General features: G+C 50.2%; 2 protein-coding genes across 3 annotated transcripts in view; both read right to left on the bottom strand.

Moving 5' to 3' along the window:
• Nucleotides 1-316: 316 nt before the first annotated feature.
• On the bottom strand, nucleotides 317-12,247 carry SMYD5 (SMYD family member 5). 2 transcript variants are annotated; one of them, XM_004691522.2, is made up of 13 exons: nucleotides 12,129-12,247; nucleotides 7,950-8,058; nucleotides 7,193-7,332; nucleotides 6,617-6,738; nucleotides 6,154-6,223; nucleotides 5,458-5,562; nucleotides 4,622-4,684; nucleotides 4,362-4,432; nucleotides 3,950-4,056; nucleotides 3,460-3,516; nucleotides 2,497-2,591; nucleotides 1,853-1,923; nucleotides 317-1,755 (listed from the first exon to the last, which is right to left on the bottom strand). In XM_004691522.2, exons 1-13 carry the CDS (start codon nucleotides 12,222-12,224, stop codon nucleotides 1,620-1,622), a joined length of 1,242 nt encoding a protein of 413 aa, XP_004691579.1. In that variant the 5' UTR covers nucleotides 12,225-12,247; the 3' UTR covers nucleotides 317-1,619. The 2 variants fall into 2 exon arrangements, with proteins under 2 accessions (XP_004691579.1, XP_012587034.1); XM_012731580.1 differs by lacking the exon at nucleotides 12,129-12,247 and adding an exon at nucleotides 11,681-11,749 and having other exon boundaries at nucleotides 319-1,755.
• A 2,036-nt stretch (nucleotides 12,248-14,283) lies between these two features.
• The window catches only part of NOTO (notochord homeobox), a 5,633-nt gene continuing 1,723 nt past the window's right edge, over nucleotides 14,284-18,193 (bottom strand). Inside the window, exons 2-3 of the mRNA XM_004691359.1 lie at nucleotides 17,134-17,348; nucleotides 14,284-14,442 (exon numbers count right to left, since the gene is read on the bottom strand). Coding sequence (XP_004691416.1) covers nucleotides 14,284-14,442; nucleotides 17,134-17,348 — 374 coding nt within the window. The remainder of the gene's footprint in view (nucleotides 14,443-17,133; nucleotides 17,349-18,193) is intronic.

The raw sequence follows: 18,193 nt of genomic DNA, 5'->3' as shown, positions 1-18,193 counted from the left end.
ACCCCGGGCCTCAGGAGGGACTGATTGAGACCTGGAGGGAATACATGACTTGATCACTATCCTGAGGACCAATGCTTGGACTGCTAATGCTGGATCTCAACAGAGAAGACTCATCTTGTAGCAGGCATGGACACTGGACCTCAGAGGACCCTTCCTCTTGGGTCTTAGAAACATTTATACAGCAGAGTTAGTCGAGGCCACAGATGAGCCCAAAGTGGGGAGCTGGAGGCCCTACCTCCTATCACCCTGTCTCTCCTGTGCACCATTTACTTGGCCTGTTGTGTGTCAGACAGCCTGTCAGATCACGCTCCACAAAGCATTCCTGCAGAGGCCTGTCACCATTCACATTTTATTGAGAATAGTGGGCAGATGGGGTGGGAGGGGATACTAGCTGCTGTGAAGAACCCAACAGGCCAGGCAGGCAGGCACCACCTGGCTCCACAATCCAGGAAAGGGCTTGTGGGGCACCTACCCTCCCTGGGATCCCTCAGGGGAGGGGGGTGTGTGGGGGCAGCAGGCCTCTCAGGGAAGGTAAGCTGGAAGGAACTGGGTGAAAGGAGTTGGAATTCCCACAATGTCCAACCTAGGAGTGAGAGGGGTAGTGCTAATCTGAGGGGAGAGGGCAGGTCAGGGCCGATCTCAGAGTAGCCCAGCTCCTCAGGTCTTTGGAAGACTTCAATGTTCTTCTGTGGAGACCCTAAAGATGGAGATCCAGGGCAGGAGTCTCACTGACTCCTATTAACCTGGTCCCACGAAGAGGCGAGAGCATCCTCAATTAAGCAGCATGGGCACGTCAACGCCCAGGCTTCAGCCACGTTGCTGGAGTCCTCAGTGGGACAAGGGTACGGAGAAAGGGTGAAGATACCCCATCTGCCCCTTCCTCCTGAGGGAGGCAGAAGCCTCTTCCATACCCCAAAGGGGCCAGCCACTATGCCAGAGCCTGAGGGGCAAGGCACAAGCACAGATTCTGGAGTGTGGCGGAGAGGTTAATCTAAGTAGCCCAGATGTCTGACAGTGAGCTTGAAGAGGTGGAGAGGGAGGTAATGCCCCTGGCTCAGTGTTCTCCCGACGGAAGAGAGCCATAGGGACGGTGCTCTGGATGCCCAGTTCTTCTTTCCTGACCCTCACAGCTACGTAAGCAGCCGAACAGTTGCCTTATCGACTACAATAGTGTAGTGGGGGAAGGTAGGGCACCTCCCTTCTTCCATAAGCTAACACTATTCTGATTTGCCACTCTGTTACCCTCTCACTAGCACTGAGAAGGTGGCGCCTCAGGTGAATGGGTAAGCATGGCCAGGAGGCCGAGGGGAAGAAACACTGCTAAGCCCTGACATGTTCTCGCCATTCACACCCTGAAGTGAGGTGCCTCAGGGGAAGCAGGTTGGAAAGGCTCAGTGATAGTGCAGAGCCCAGGCTGCTCAGCAGCAGTGTCCAGGGCATGACGTCTGGTGGGGGATGGAGAGCCTAGGGGCCAGCCTCTGTCCTACCCTCCCGCAGAACCAGAACTGGAAGGAGGGGAAGCAGGCAGTGGGTCTGGGGAGTTCCTTCCAAGCCTCTTCTCTGAGGGAAGGCCCCCTTTCCCGGCAGGGTCTGAGTAGGGCCTTTCTATGCAGGCAACATCACACATCAGTCATCTCATCCCCCAGCTCTGCATCTTCTTCCTCCTCTTCGTCTTCCTCCTCCTCGGAGGTCACGTTGGGTTCATCTGCCTCTGCCACGCATTTGGGGCAGGAACAGACAAAAAGATAGTTCTCCCTGGAGGGGGGAGGACAGTGGTGAGGGTGAACAGTCAAGCAGCCATCAGGACATAGGACCCCCGGGCCCAGCTGCCCACCACATCCCCAGCAGGCACCTGAGAATCTTGTGGCGGCTGTGGCGGCTGCGCTCCCGCTGACAGCAGTCTAAGTAGCTGATGCAGACTTCCTGGAGGGCAGAGGAGAAGGGGGCGGGTTCTGAAGGCCTGTCCCAGCGCTCTATCAGATGGAATAACAGCCTCCCTATGCCTTATCTGCACCCACTGCCCCAGCTTCCTGTGTCTGATGCAGCGAGGGAACTGCAGCTAGTCTCAGGCCATGGTTAAAGGCAGTCAATGGCAAAGGTCTGTTTCTGAGGCCAAAGGTTATTCTAGTGCGATGCTCTTGAAGAAGATTCAACCAGATTTTGTCCTATGCTGACAGCCAGGCCCCCAATCCCTACTAGTACCCTATGGTCTAACTGACAACGAGTCATTTCTCCTGCTTTCTTAGAAATTACCGATTTTTTTTTTAATCAAAATGGGCTGGAGACAAGAACCTGTGTGTACAGCTATTTCTTTCTGGAGTTATTCTTTGAAGAAGTGAAGTTAGAGCTTACCCCTGGAGAAAAAGACTCATGTCCTAGGGAATGTGGGGATTCAACCCAACAGACCTTGGAGCCCCATCCAATGCTGTTCCTGACCCCCAGAGAAAATGAGCACAGCCCATTCCCTCCCCACCCCCAGCTCTTGGCCTCACTCACCTCTCCTGGCTTAATATCCTCCAAGGCAGTGACATGCAAAAGGAAGTTATTTTCTGGGAAGGAGGTCTCTGCATTGGGAACACAGCTGTGGTTGCCTGGGTCACAAGAAGCAGGTAATGAGGACAGTTGACTAATGAAAGTAACAGCCTCAACTCTGCAGAGCAGTGAGTCCTATTCTTCCATGTTCTCTGACCCCTGCTAAAGTTGAGCAACCAATCCCTATCCAGTGCTCTTTCCTGAAGACCACAGTGCACAGGCACAAATGAACTCCCACGTCACTCCCCTCTCCCACCCCCACTGGCCCTCCCTTCCTCTCCTCACTAGCTAGCTAGATCCTCAGCTGTGTTCTGTCATGGAAAGGGAGGAACAGGGCTGTGAAAGGAACACTATACCGCGCCACTTAGCTCAGCCTCGTCTGTTAACAACTGAATCAAGACTTCCAAGAGCTGGGTTTGGGAGAGAGAGGATGGCCCTAGAGGCTGGGAGGAGGGGTGGTTTGCAATGAGGAAACCAGAGGCTGGCTGGGGCTGAGGTCTGGAAAAGAGGATAGTCTGAACTGGCTCTCCTCTTTTCCATCAGTTGCTGATGACACTCACCTTTTAGCATGAACTCCTCCCAGGACCCCGAGGGCCTCCCAACCTCTCATGACACTTCCTTGCCAAATCCCACAGGGCAATGGTGGTACAAAGGCCATGCTTCCCTTTGCAAGAATCAGAGCTACGCGCCCTGCCTTAAGACAGAGCTTAAGTCCACTGCAATGTTTTGTATGTAAACATATCAAGGCACAAACAGTCCAATGAATGTATAAATGAGAACATGGTGGAATCATGACCCAGGGACAGACCAAGATCTAACCCTGCACCCAGACTTAACTGCACCAGCCTAGAAGGGGCCAAATGAGAAAGCCGAGCTGTGGCTCTATGGCCGTCCCCTCCCTACCTCCCCCCCAATGTTGGGACTCACAACAGCTCTGCAGCACAAAGAGGCCGGATCCTTCACAGTTAAGAAACTCGCCAGTTGCTGTAAGATAATAATATGCAGATGCTATTCTACCCATTTTATAGATGGGAAGAGGCAGCCAGGCTTATAAGAACAGGCACTGGTTCCACTGTCCTGCAACCCTTCCAGGATGCCCCCCCTGCCAACCCTTATCATTTCACCTGAACTTGCTTTTCTGAGTCACAAGTCTTGCTTTTTTATAAACACTATGGCCCTATTTGTGAGCTCCCCACCTTTCCAAGCCCAGCTCTAGCAACAAGCTCCTGCACAGATCTCAGGGCATTTCTGGTCTGCATGTCCTATCGACAGATGTGACGCTCCCACTGTGAAGCACACAGGGATTACCTTCCCCACTGTGAACTCCCTGGGGAAGACCACGTGTCTGCCTTCTGACTCGGGAGGAGGGGAGATGGACCCCCAAGGCTGCTTAAGGTGAAGACTCACTGTTACCAACCTGCCTCAATGTCCTTGTAGAGCTGATCAATGTAGTTGTCCAGTTGTTCTCGGTCCTGAGGTTTCAGCTCCAGAGCGTCACAGGCATGGACCCACTGACTCAGGGAGCTGGGAGGTACCCGCCAGCCAGAGATGGAGGCGGGGGCGCGGCTCATAGGGCTCTCCACCCCGGCAAATTAAGCCCAGTTCTTCCTCCAGGGTGAGACCCCTTTTCCCCCAACAGACCAGAGTTCCCAAGAGAAGACTCTACTGCCCCATCTTTCTAAGTCGACCATTGTCCTGTCCAGAATGCTGGCACAGTCACACCCTGCCCCATCCTAGTTTTCTTGAACAAGCCTGGGGCTGCCTTCCTCACTAATCTCCCACCCAATCCTCAAGGGTCAAGCCCAAACTCAGAAAGATTCTCCCCTAACCTGGTCCCAATTCCTTGGCCATTGGTCCCAACGAGAGCAAAGAGAGACCGGAATCCATCTGGAGTGAACCACTATGGGGAAACAGCAATAAACACCAGATCACTTGCTGCTTTTGGCAGGAAATCTTCCATGAGTCAGCCCCATCCCAACTCCAAAAGAGCAACTCAGCTGTCCCAGCAGGAATAGGAGATGCTCACCCAATTGCTCCTGGAGAGCAAGAGTGGCTGGGAGGCCGCTGAGCAGGCCTGCCCCACGCTCACCTGGCTGAGTGCTTCCTCATAAAGGGCCTCTGTGAAAAGTCTCCGCAGAAGCTCCAGCTGGCCCTGGTGGAAGGGAAGCAGCAAAAGATTTGTATCCTTATGAATTCTCAGTTAGCATCTAGGCAGGCCCAGAATACCAGATGAGGGAAGGGAAGAAAAGGTCCGTATCTGTAGACTGGCTTTTCTGGGAGCAAAGGAATGCCAGAGCCCTCATCGACAAAAAGCAGCCTGCTGGCCTGCTCCATCCCACGGTAGAAGCCCCAGAAGCCTATTTTTCAGCACTGGTGCCAGTGGGGCTCAGGCAGCCTGGTTTAGGACATCCATTCTCACTACTTCCCTCCAGGCTTCCTGATCTGGCATCCGGTCCAGCAGGAGCCCCCCCTCTTTCCCTCAAAATTCCACTTAGGAAGGTGCAACCTAGACACCCTTTCACATACCTGCCTCCACACCTGGGCAGCTCATGCAGGGAGTGCTGCTGTCCTCAGTGAGAACATCTGATGTTCACGGGGGTCAATGCCCAGTACATTGTCAACAAAAATAATCCTGCACATGGTTCCCTGACTGTGGATTCCCAACCCTCCCTTCCCCATCACCCCTGAAACACCCACTGCTATCCTACTGTGGGGTCCTACATTCTCACACCAGAGTACCTCACCCCTCCTCCTGTCATCCCACTTTCCAATGGTAGCTCACATTAGGTCATAAAAGTAAACAGTAGTGGAAATATAAGTCCGCTAAATAGACTTTTGGCCCCCTCTAAGCCCTTCCTGCAGTAGGGAGGGGGCCAAATGTGAGCTCTCTAGGCAACTGGGGGTGGAATGTACCAGTCAACAAACCTTGAATTTGTCCCCCAGCAGTTTGTGCACAATCTCTTCCTCCTCATTGGCCGTTTTATTACAGAACTGGGAGAACAGCCGGATCCAACGATCCTTATCCTTAGCCTGCAAGGAATAAACAAACATTCAAGGTACACACATGGAGTCCTGGACACCTGCTTCCTTATTGTCACCCCCACCTCCATGGGAGGGCAGCCTATGATCCTAAAGCCTTGCTATCGCAGAGCACCATCACATGTGAGCCTCTCGGGAGCGCTCTCCTCTGCCTGGGGCCTCCCCACACCCAACCAACTGCCCTACTGGAGTCAAGCTAGCCAGCTCAACACCACTAGGAAAAATAGGAGAGCGAGGATAAGGAGCACCGATTTTAAACAGGGGGTTGAGTAGCTCCTCCCACTCCTCCCACTGTGCGCAGGGCACTCATCCTGAAGAAGCGATGCCTAGAAACTGAATGCATGGGTTCTGCTGCACAAGAATCCCTCCCTGAGCTCAGAGTCCATAGATAAGATGGTCTTTGTCCTCTCCCCCTACCAGGTTTATAGTTAGTTACTCCTAAGGTTTATGGAGCAAGCAGTTCTCCTTTGAGAAGCCCAGCAGGAATGCTGCATCCAAGTCAGCATTCGAGGTGAGACGGAAACTGAAGTCAAGGATTGAATGAGGCCAGAGTCAGTTTGCCCGGGAGCCAGGTGGAGTCACCTGTTTCACTGTGGCCACCATCCGTGCCATCAACATGATACTTGCTGTCTCAGGTGGGTAGTGAACACTCCTGGGGAGAAAGAAAAATGTTTTTTCTATAAGTCCCCCTCCCTCACTCCCCCAGTGCCAGTAGCTGAGTTCAGGGAAGCCCAGTCTGATTATTATAGAGAATCCTCCCTATCAATCCCACAAAGAGAGAAACTGGCAAGGATCTGGTTTTACAACCCTGTGGGCTTAGAATAGGGTTCTTTCTGGGAGTGTGTAAAATGTGCTGGATGGTGGTGCCGGCAGCGCAGAGGCAAGAAGGGGAGGGTGTGGGGGTTTCACTGATGTGACCTCAGTTTAGCCCTAAGAATGGATGAAAAATCTGGGGCTTGGTAACTTAAGAAAGATGTTATATCTGCTGAGCCCAGGCAGGCAGGGAGGGAAGGACAAAGAAAAGAACCGATGACATGTTTCCTACCTCCAGGCTTCCTGCAGTTTATTGAGAGGATGCAGGGGGTCATCTTGGGAGGGGCCTGGGCACAGGACCTGGTGGTACTGCTCAGCTGCTGCCAGGCGACATTCTGCGCTGCAGTACATCACCTGTTTGGGGAGGATGATGGAAGTCAGCACCCTAGCATCTGGCCATGGGCTGCAGCGCACACAGCCACATGGTCCTCACACCCCCCAGCGGCATTCCTTCCGCAAAGAGCTGTGAGCGCAGGTCAGTGCTGCAACAGCACAGAGGGTGCACTGAGCATGCAGGGGGGCTCCTGACCCCGGCCTGTAAGGCCCTGGGAAGGAAACAGCCCTCTGGCTAGAGGGGAGAGTCCCTACCAGGATCCCAGGAAGTGAGCTAGCTCCCACCAAGTCCATTTTCTAGACAATGGGATCAAAATGGGAAGGACGAGACTCGAACAGTAACTGAGCCTTTGCGATCTCGACCTGACATTGTGGCTCTCAAGGGCTGTGGCATGAGCAGGCTTGTCCTTACTTCTACCTCCCTGAAGAGGGCTTTACGGGCTCCCTTTCAGGAGCTCTCCCCAGGGATGCTCACCTGGCACTGGGGACAGTTCTGGTGGAGGTCCTTGCGCACGGTGCACAGCTCGGGGTGGGGCAGAACCTGGCCTGGTTTTCCAGTTAGCCGCTGGGCATTCTCCTCTGCTTTCTCCAGTGCCCGCAGACAGTGGTCACAGGCTGATGGAGAGGGCCAGACATGACAATGTAAGTATCCTGAGAGCTGAGGCCACATTGATCATTTTCATAGTGGTATCCCCAAAGTGAGAATAGTGGCTGGCACACAGAAGGTACTTTAACAAAAGTTGGGGAAGTGAGTGAATGAATGTGTTAAAGAATAAAAGGGATGAACTTCATCCATTCAAAAGTCTGTGATTTCCTCCTCGCTGGAGTCTCCATCCACGCTGTCAGACTCTCTCTGTGTCCTGATGGGACTTTATTTGTAGGGCTTTCCTTCCTGCCAAACTGGGCTTTCCCTACCTTATATGACCATTCTGACCCTCCTTTCCGTTTTTCTCTAGCCTATGAGAAATGTGAAAAAAGCATGTGGCTAACAAAACTAAGGGCATTCTTAGCTTTTGACTCCTATGTCAGTCTTTTTTGACCAATGAGCACACAGCCTCCTTTTTGGCAGAGTGCTTAAGCAGAATGTCTAGCCTCTCACCTGCAGGCTCACGCACCCAAGTACTTGAGATTAGATAGAAGCATATGATTTTCAGGCGAGGTTCTCCAAGGGAAAACAGTCCTTCCTCCCAATACCCAGAGTCCCGACTGCGGAGTGAGTGAGATGAGCTCACCTCGGTATCGATAAAGTGCATTCCAAAGAAACTGTGCAGCCACCAGGGGCCGTTCCACGAAAATGGTCTCCCCCTTCCGGATCAGCTGTGTGGCAAACAGCCCTTTCCCCTAAAAAGGCAGGGAAGGGAGAGGATGGCTGTAAGGCACCAAAGGCCAAAGGGCCACCGCCTCACCCTACATGCTTCCCCCTCAGCAGTGGTCTCTGGCTCGTGTGGGCCTGCTATTCCTAAGCGGCCTGTTGGGCCATCGTTTTGTTGCCTGCAGTTCTGCATCCTATACAAGGTCAGAAACTGGTTAGTCAGTCATAGGAGGCAAACCTTACAAGCTGCCTTTCAAATCAACCAAGAGCAGAGAGTTAAATCACCCTGGGAAAGGTGTGTATCGTGAGGTATGACCGGAAACGCCCAAGGGACCCCAGAAGCTGATCAGCAGAACGCCTTGTTGGTCAGATGTAACCCCTGGCTGGGGAAGTAGCACTGGCTCTCAATTACAATACTGAGTCATCAAGCAGCTGAGAAGCACCAGGAGGGCAGACCCACAGTTACACTATAGATGGCAGTTCCACTCTTCCCCTTTTACGTATAATTGATGCTGCATGATTATATTATCAATAAAAAGGCCAGGATATTGCTCTTCAGCAGCATCCTGCATTATGTAGCCTGCCCCACGGCTCCCATTTCTTTATCAGTGTGGTGTTGCCTGACACAACAGCCTTGGGAGGGTTCATGGAGCATGGTCAGACAGCCTCCTCTGGAAATGCAGTGCTGACCTACTTTCGGTCACTTCTTTCAGCCTGCTTAGGGCAGAAGGGCTGGGACAGGAATGCCATGTCAGCCATCTCATACCACTCAGAGAATTTTCAGAATGACCAGAGCAGGACCAAAGCTCAGAGCAGGCTGTAGTCTCCTGGATCAGGAGCTGGTAATGACAGCTTTTGAATCACTCAGGTAGCCCCTTCAGGATCCTGGCAATGATGCTATGTAGTTCATGGTTGCAGAGAAAGCCAATGCCACTGTGCAACACCTAGCACAGTACCTGGTCCCCAACAAGTTCTCAGATATTCCACTAAAAAGAATGACTGTCTTTGGTCCTAGTGCTAACATGTTAATCCTTAAGCCAAGTGCTTCACTTCATCGCATCTGTTTCCCAGCTACTGGGTAGTTTTCAGGCTGCAATGACCGCTTAGCACCAGGTAAATGTTTTCATGAGTTTTAGCTTCTTACTACTCAAAGTGAGGTGAGGAACGGATAACATGGGCATAACCTGGGAAGCTGATAGAAATGCAGAATCGCAGCCCCACCTCAGAGCTGCTGAATCAGAACCTGCAACTTAACCAGATGTCCAGTTGATCCATATGCATGCTAGAGTTTGAGAACTAAAGCCTTGTGTACATCGTTTAAAGGATGAAGAATGAGAACGCCATCACTGAACTGTCATCCCTCATGTACAATGGGACATGGAGACAGCTTCAGAATCCAGGCAGTCACCAGTCCTGCCGGGCACTTAATCCCACCATCCAACTTAAAGAGAGGGGTGATGCCTCTGCCAGTGTTGACCTGTCACAAAAAAAAAAGGTAGAGAAAAGCAACTGGCAGAGTAGTGAAATGTCCTGTCATGTAGTTTCCCATGTAGTTTCCCTCATTTTTTTCTAGCATCAGCGCTCTGGCTAGACAGCAATACCTCCCAAAAGTCGGAATACATGGGCTCTGAGCAACCAGAGAGCCACACCTCTGATCTGGGGCCTCTGCCAGGGAAGTGGCACAGATGACAGCTGGGAAAGCTGTAATGGCATCTTCCTGCAAGCTCCGCCTGTGTGCTCAGTAGTTCTTGGGACCTAATGTGGCAAAATAAAAACTTGGCCTTCCTCTGTGGGACAAAAAGATGTGAACAGGGACCCATATTATCTCTGCTGACCTCAATTCGCAATACTGGAAAAATAACAAATTTTTTCTCCCTTTTTCTGGAGAAAGAAAATATTTAGTTTGTAAATGAAGCTTTCCCTTTTCCCTATGTTATTGACTATTTCGTGAAATTTACTTATTCTTGGTTTGACTCAGGAAGCCATGTAGACAAGGGTCCTCATAAAGGAGTGGACTTTGATCACTTTCTCTGTTTTGACCTCTGTCTCTACAGAGGTAGAACAAGGGGAATTCCCTAGTTAAAACAAAAGGAAAACACTTTTGTATGAAAACACTTTTTAAAACGTGCCTCAGAAATACAATTCCAATCCATATTACCATGAAGCTTGGAGAGAACTGAAGCTGAATTGAAAAGGCACAAAGTAGGCAAAAAACTTCCAAATTGAAGAAAAGTTTTAGAAAGATCATGCAAAAAATCTTATTTAAGACTGCGTAGTAAGTTTGAAACTTTATTAAATTGATGATTGTCTAGAAAAGTGTAAATTGCCAAGACTAAATCCAAAAGGAGGAAAGCCTAGCCAGACTAGCAGCCGTGGGAGGGCTGACCAATGCGCACCAGTAGGACATCTGGGTTGGCGTCCACTGTATGTGCTCAAATTTCTGTACTGACTGGTCATATCCCTGGCACAGCAATTGGTAAAATTCTGAAAGTCATTCCTGACAGTATCCATAGCAGCAATGGAGCTACTGCTATTAAAACAGAGAAAGTGATCAAAATCTATTCCTAGGTGAGGCCCCCTTGTCTACATGGTTTCATGAGTCAACTTTTTCAAACCAAGAATAAGTAAATCTCATGCTCTTGAAATATTCAATAACAGAGGGAAAAGTGAAAGGTACATTTTACAAAAAACAAACAAACAAAAAACAGGCATCTACCCAATGTGGTAACCAAATAAGATAGCACAAGTACAAAAAAATCACAAACCAATCTCACTTGATGAATATAGATGCAAAAAGTCTGCCCAGGATAATCCATCTTGTCACCAGATGGGTAGATATGTGACTAGGTTTAGGCAAGGGGAGGGCAGCCAACTTACTCTTCTTGGGCTGGGGTTTTGACAAGAAGACTTGGATAGTACAAATGGGCAAGGAAAGTGGCCGAAGGGATGAAGTAAGAGGGGAAAGAGGTAGAAACAAAGGGCTAGTGAAGGTGAGTATCTGCACACTAGGAGCGGTGGAATGGAGACAGCACCAACTATGAGCCAATCAAGGCCGTGGAGGTGGAGAGAGATGCAAGCATCTGAGGCAGCCAAGGATGCTGGGGACCTGATTAACAATAAGGCAGAGAAATGTTCCAGATTCCTCTGAAGTGAGAAGGCAGATGGAAGCTTAGGTTGAGAAAATGAATCGATATGAAGATGTAGCGAGCAGGAGACAGATAACTAACTAGAATAGAAGGCTGACCATCTTAGGCAAGGACCAAGGATAAGCACAGTACACATGATGAATTATTCATCTTCACCATTAAACAAAGAAATGTAAATCACTTTGTTCTCACTTTGCACATATCAACCTACAAAGAAATTAATGCCGTATATAACAAAAACATACATATGTATGTGCACAGAAAGTCAGTTCCTAGTCCTTTCACCTCAGGGTGAAAAGATACAACAGAGTCCATAAATAAGCAGCTGGTTGAGTGAACTATAGCTCTCCCATGAAACAGACTATTACCAAGTTTTAAAAAACGAATAAGTACAAATAGGTTTATTGCTAGTTAAAGATTTAGGGCTGGATCAAAAGCAGTTTCTGAAAATGTAATTTCAGTATACATATATTTGCACAGACACAGCATTGTAAGTGATGTTTACCTTCCAAATTCCGTGGTATTCTAAGGTCCTTAGTGAAGGCTCTTGCCCTCCCGTACCCCCAAACTCACTCAACAAGTTCTCTGGGGATCCACTCTCGTACCTCAGTGCCCTTTACTCAGCACGTCCCCGCCCGTCGCTCCCTCTGTCCAGCATCAATGTCCCCCAACCCAGCCTGCAGCAGCAGTGGCAGGGCCGCAGACAGACAGGCCTGGTTCCGCGGGGGCGGGGAGGGCATGCACCGACACCCAGAAGACCCGGTCCACCGCGTGACAGCGCCGGAAGCCCGTGCGCGGGGACAAACTGGGAGGCTCCGGACGGCGGCGAGCAGTGGCTGGGCTACTGTGCACGAGAGAGACAGGAACCCGCCGGCTCCCGGGACGGGATCCCGTGGGGCTGGCTCCGAGGCCGGACCGGGTGGGGGCTCCCCGCGGGTCTGCCCCGGCCTCACCTTGGCGCTGCTCACGAAGCGGACTTCCACGGAGACCCGGGCCCGGCCTGCCACGCCCACGCAAAAGGAGAACACGTCGCACATGGAGGCCGCCATCTTGGGCGCGCCTCCGCCTTCTGACCCTTGACCCCGTCTCGACCCGAGAGGCCCCGCCCCTCCGGCCCCCGCGCCGGGCGTGAGTGTCCACGAGGTTGCGCTGGTTTGCGCGCTACCGGGTTAGCTGCGGGATCCCCTCTGATCGTGCGTTTAGGTCAGTTGCTCGCTGACTGGGCGTAGCGGGGTCCGGCTTTGTGGTTTTGCATCTGTGTCTTCGCGGCCAGTATGTACCGCTGTCACCTCTATGTCAGAGCCAGTGTGTGCGCACGTGGTTTTGATGTTTCGGTGCATGAGTTCGTCTGAGTGTCTGTCAGTGGTTGTCTGTCCACCCTGTGGCCCATCTTGAATCAGGTGCTTTGGGGACCCAGCTGCGGGTGGCACAGCAGCTGACCACTTCTGTCCTCTCCCTGACCCTCAACCTGAAGGAAGGGACTAGCTTATCCCACTTGTCCATTCGACAGAGTCCGGCATAGACTTCACTTCCTGGGCCCTTGGGGGCAGGACAGGCAGGCCTACCAAAAGTCAGGCTGGACTTCATCTTCTCTCAGACTCTCCAGGGGCTTAGGGACCTTGCACCCTGGGGGGATGAGGGTCCATGGTGGGCCTCAGGTCTAGGCACCTTATATTGTATGTAGAAGCCAGCGTGCACATGGATATTGCCCTGCCAGCAGGTCAGGGGCCTGCTCTCTCGCTCAGGGCCCCCAAATACTGACCTATAGCGTCTATCCCTACAGTCAGCTTTGTGTTCCAATGGAGTCTGTGCTTTTTGAAAAGACACCAGTGTCTGCGTCTGCAGTAGCCCTATGGTGACTTTTGGGGTTGGGTAGAGTCCACTCACTGCTGAATAGGAACGTCTTGTTTCAAAAAAAAGAGCCAAGAGAAGATGGATGCAGCTGGGTTTCTTTGATTAATGTTAGGTTCAGTATTAGGAAGCATTTTTCTGAGTACATGGACAGAGAAGGGTTCTTAAAGCTGGACACTGGCATCCACAAGCTTGGGACCTGGTATCTGGGACCTGGAAGATTGCGCACCTCTGCGCCCCGCCCTGTCCCCTCTCCCAATTGGTAACCCTACAGAAAGCTGACTTTGCTCTATCTCATCACCAGGGGGCAGGGCAGGTCTCCGCCCACCAGCTCACCTCAGCACCCTGAAGCCCTTCGAGATTCTAAGGCCTAGTGCGAGAGCTTGAGAAACCCATTCTGGTGGCAGACCTCACTGGGTTTTACAAACACACGTGTGTATATATATATATATGCTTGTTTTCACTATAAGAAATCAAGCTTATATAAACGAAAACAAGCATATTCCTGAGTAGGAAAAGGATTCAAGTCAGGGTTGTGAAAGGGAAAAACTCAGCATTGTGTGAAAATACTTCTGAGTTTATGGCAAAAACGGTTGGCAAAAATTTGACAGAGTCAAATTTCTTTATTCTATGTGAAGATGGAGAGGAGTCAAGGTCGGTGGCTAGAGAGAAAGTTGGTGGCTAGGGTAGCATATTTGCTCTAAAGAGGCAACTAGGCCTGAGTTCCTTCTGAAAGCGGTAAGAATTCAGACAAAACAAGAATATTTGGGGAAATGCCCTCAACTCAGTCTGTGGTAGAGAAGTCCTCTCTGCCCAGGCACTGATTCAAACTGACTCCTCCTCCACAGCCAGGCCAAGAAAGATCCTTGGAGAGGGCAGGGCTGGAACACCCGCTGCTAAGCCATGCAAACTTAGCCCTGGGCCTAGCACACAGTAAGTGCTTTACAGACATTATTCCAGCCCTGGGAGGTCTAAATGGATAATGTACTCATTATGTAGATAAAGAAAAAAGGCTCAGTAGTTTAGTAACTTGGTAAAGGACATAGCTAAAGGACAAAGTCTGTGTCTCTGACCATCACATCGCTCCAACTCCCAGTGGTCAACATAGAGAAGGGAACTGCTTGATAATTCAGGTTCCTCTTGTGCCTCTTGGCCCTGAGGAGTCTCTTCTTAGGACGTGGGGCACCCCTTTCCAGTGGGTGCCCTCAGGAAGAGCCTAGCCCCGGTCTAGACAGGGTTGAGCATCTGTCCTGGTGCTCAGCTGTTCGCTCCTGATTTGGTGTCTTCTCTTTGCATGCTGGTGTCCAAGCTGCTAGAGGGCTTGCTGGGGGATGCAGTCATAGCAGACACAGCTGGCGGTTTCAGCCTCTGCTGCTTCTGATACTTGACCCTGCGGTTTTGGAACCAGACTCTCACCTATAAATGAAAGCAGTGGGCAGAGACCAGACTATGACCAGCAGTTCCCATTGCACTTACCCTATTCCTGCAGTACTTACTCCTGTCTTCAAAATTTGCCCTTCCTTCTAAGGGAAGCATCTCCTACAAAATACTCTTCCATATAATTCCAGTTACCATTCACTCATCCAGTGCATATTTATTGTATAGCAGGCATCATCCAGATGATCATGATACAGTGGTGAGCAATAGGGGCATAGTCCCTGTTTTCATGGAGTCAGGAGAGAGACTAGTAACAAATAATTATATAATACAAATGGGAGTAACTTGAGCCTCCTTGAGAACCAGCACTCAGGGGATGAGAGGACATCCTGGTGAGTTGAGAAAAGTAAGCTGTAGAAAGGCTCCAAGGTGGAGCCAGAAGGGAGGGCATCACTCTCACTGAGAGTGAGAGGGAAACGCAAATAGGGAAAATGGGAGCAGTCGCTGGGGGCGGGGTCATCCATGACTGTGAAGTCCAAGGATAAGGAGTGTCCAGCTCCATATTTTTAAGTGGGATGTGATACCATCCTATTTACATCTCAAGTAAATTGCATATCTGGCTGTTGTGTGAAGAATGAATGATAGCAGGTATGAAAATAGCTTGGAAGCTATTGCAGCGATCCAGCAAGAACTGGGCTTGGTATGAAGTTGGCATGAGCTGGGGGCAAGGGAGATTGATATACAACTTCAGCTGTATTTTGGAAGTAGTGGTGACAAGCAAGGCTTGCTGATGGATTTGGATGTGGGCGGAATCTAGGATGACTAGGTATTTTGAGCATCTGGGTGGGCAGCGGGATAATATGTGGGGAAAGAATGGATTTGGGGAGAAAAATATCAAAAATTGAGTTTTAGACTCATCTAAGTGTCCATAAGATACCCAAATGGAGACCTCAGAAAGGTAATAGTGCAAGTCAAAAGAGGGAAAAGATGGGCGGCTAGAGATAGAAATTTGAGGATTATTGATAGATGGTATTTTTTTTTAAAGATGTATGTATTTATATATACAGAACTGGGGTACAGGCTAGAGGAGCAGGGTCAATGAGAAGATTCACCAGAGATAGGGCAGATCAACAACGTACACTACTGTGGGGAGCAGCGGGTGAGAGAAGAGGTCTGCTGAGCCATGTGGGTCACCTCTGGGGCCGGGGATCAAACTCACACTTAAGTGGCTGTGGTTGGCTAGTTTGCAATGCTGCGCTTTAGCCCACTGCACCACCAGAGAGGGCCCAACAGATGGCATTTAAAGCACTGCATTATGAAGCTCTCCAAAGCTACTGCAGCACAAGTTTGATCCCCAGCCAGGGAGCTGAACCACATGGCGTGGCAGACCTCTTCTGACAGGCGTGCTGCTCCCCTCAGCCGTGTACTTTGTCGATCTGCCTGATCTGCTCCCCACTCTGTCTCTGGTGAATCTTTTCACCCACCACACCTCTGGCCTATACCCAGTTCTGTAAGCATAAATAAATAAATACTAAAAAAAAAAAAGCCAGGAGGCCATCCAGATAAATGCAGTTCAGTACATTTTCATGTTGCCTGGGTTTAGAGAAGAGCCAAGAAAAAGCTTTTACAATGTCAATCATCTTTGAAGTAGTTTAGAGAACTCCTTAAGGCATAAATAATAAAAACACTCCCTTTTTTGTCCCCTATGAATTACATGTTGAGCTATATCTGCCTTTGAAAAATAATAACATATTAAAAAAAAAAAAAGCCATGAGAGTAGATGAGCTCAGCAGAGGAGAAAAATTTGAGGCCAGAGAGTAGCTTACACAGGGGAAAGAAAAGAGGCCAGAGAGTTGGGAGGAAACCCAGAGAATGTAGTGTCTGAAAGCCAAGAAGAGTGTTCAGTAAGAGGAGTGTTTAAATACTGTCTGCTGCTGAATGGTAGCAGAAGATGAGGAAAGAAAAATATCTGTTGACTTGAGCAACACAGATTAGAGACCTTGGTGGCATTTCAGTGGAGTGTTAGGGAAAGGATTTGTATTGGGATGAGTCAAGGAGTAACAGATAGGAGATAAGGACATGGAGACAACATTGGCAGTGCCTGTGAAATTTGCGTTAAAAAAGCAGAGAAATTGTGCAGTAGCTAGAGGAGAACATGAGGTAAAGGGAATTTTTAAAAATAATATCTAGCGGCTCTCCCTGGTGGCGCAGTGGGTTAAAGCACAGCACTGAGAATCTAAAGCCACTTGCACATGAGTTCGATTCCCACCTGCCCCGGAGGTGACAACATGGCGTGGCAGACCTCTCCTGACCCGCCCGCTGCTCCCCTCAGCAGTGTACTTCGTCGATCTGCCTGTTCTGTTCCCCACTCTGTCACTGGTGAAGCCTCTCACCGCCACTGAGCCTCTGGCCTGTACCCCAGTTCTGTATGTACAAATAAATAAATCTTAAAAAAAAAATAATATCTAGCTTCGTGAAAGCCTGTTTAATTTCACTATCAGCCACTTATTTCGCATAGCAAGATAACATTATATGGTGTGTTGTTCCCATGATGTGATTTTGAATGGGACTGCTTTTCTCCTCATGTAAGGAGTGTGCCAATGGTTAGGGTCTGTCTCCCCAAGTGGCCTGACACAGAGGATATCTTCTGCCAAAGCCCTGTTCAGACTCCCAGAGAGTGGCTTCTGTCCCCACTTGCGGTCCAGGCCCCACAGGAGTCCCTGCTCTCACCTGGTTCTCTGTAAGGTTGAGCTGGGCAGCCAACTGGGCTCTTTTCTTCCCCACCAGATTGTGCTGTTTTGCAAACACTTTCTCCAACTCTTCCAGCTGCTCCAAGTTAAACATAGTTCGAACCCTCTTTTGGGGTCTCTTGGTGTCCTGAAGATCCTCAGCTGGGGCCCTGTCTGGGGAGCTCCAGAGGCCTGGGCAGTGAGCCAGCTCCAAGCCTAAAGAGCAAACAGCAGGAGGGTGGTTAACCAGCAGCTACTTGTCCCCCACCTTGGGGTAGAGAGCCCAAGCACACAGCTCCACTGCCTTGCCCCCCACCTGAGACAGGGAACACAGCAAGATGTGACTGCATAGAAATGACAGAAAACAAATAGGAAGGAGTAGTCTTCTGAGACTGTTCTACAGCTGAGCAACTTAGCAGTGGGAGAGCGGCCCCTCCTCCACCTTTCCTTGCTTTCACTTTTTTCCTTGGCTACTTCAGGACAGCCCATGGGTTGGTGGGGAGGAGGAACCCCCAAGAGTTGACCCTTTTCTTTCCTTCAACAAACACTTTCTGAATGTCTACTATGTGTCAAGCACAGTTCCAGGACAAAACAACAACAAAAAATCATGTAACAGTAAGAAAGATAAATAAGTATAATCTTGGAACTTAGGAAGTGACTAGTGCTAGTGAGAACAAGGGATATGTGAGTGCTAGGGACAGGAAGGTTCGCATCTTCACAAAGGGTAGCCACCTCACCTCACTGAGGCGCCTGTTCAGGGTCACTGTGCTGCTGCCCTTCACAGGCTGGAGGTACCCAGCTGAGAAGCTAAGTGGTGTCTGAAATCCTGCCCACTCTCCATAGGTGTGGTGTGGTGTCTGCCTGAAGGAAGCAGTGTCCTCTAATGCATACAAAGGTGCTATTCGGCTCACCATCATAGGCTGGCAGAGATGACCAGGGGGCAGAACTTGTATCGTGACTTGAAAGAAATGAGGACGTAACCACCTGGTGTCTGGAGAAGAGCTTTCCAGTATGAGGAATGGCAACTGCAGTGGTAAGACCCCTCTGCTGCTACCAGCCTA

The sequence above is a fragment of the Condylura cristata genome, unplaced genomic scaffold (assembly GCF_000260355.1).
Source record: "Condylura cristata isolate star-nosed mole 26May11 unplaced genomic scaffold, ConCri1.0 scaffold00031, whole genome shotgun sequence".
Lineage (NCBI taxonomy): Eukaryota > Metazoa > Chordata > Mammalia > Eulipotyphla > Talpidae > Condylura > Condylura cristata.
Note: the sequence above shows the minus strand (reverse complement) of the source record. Positions and strands in the feature narration are given on the sequence as shown.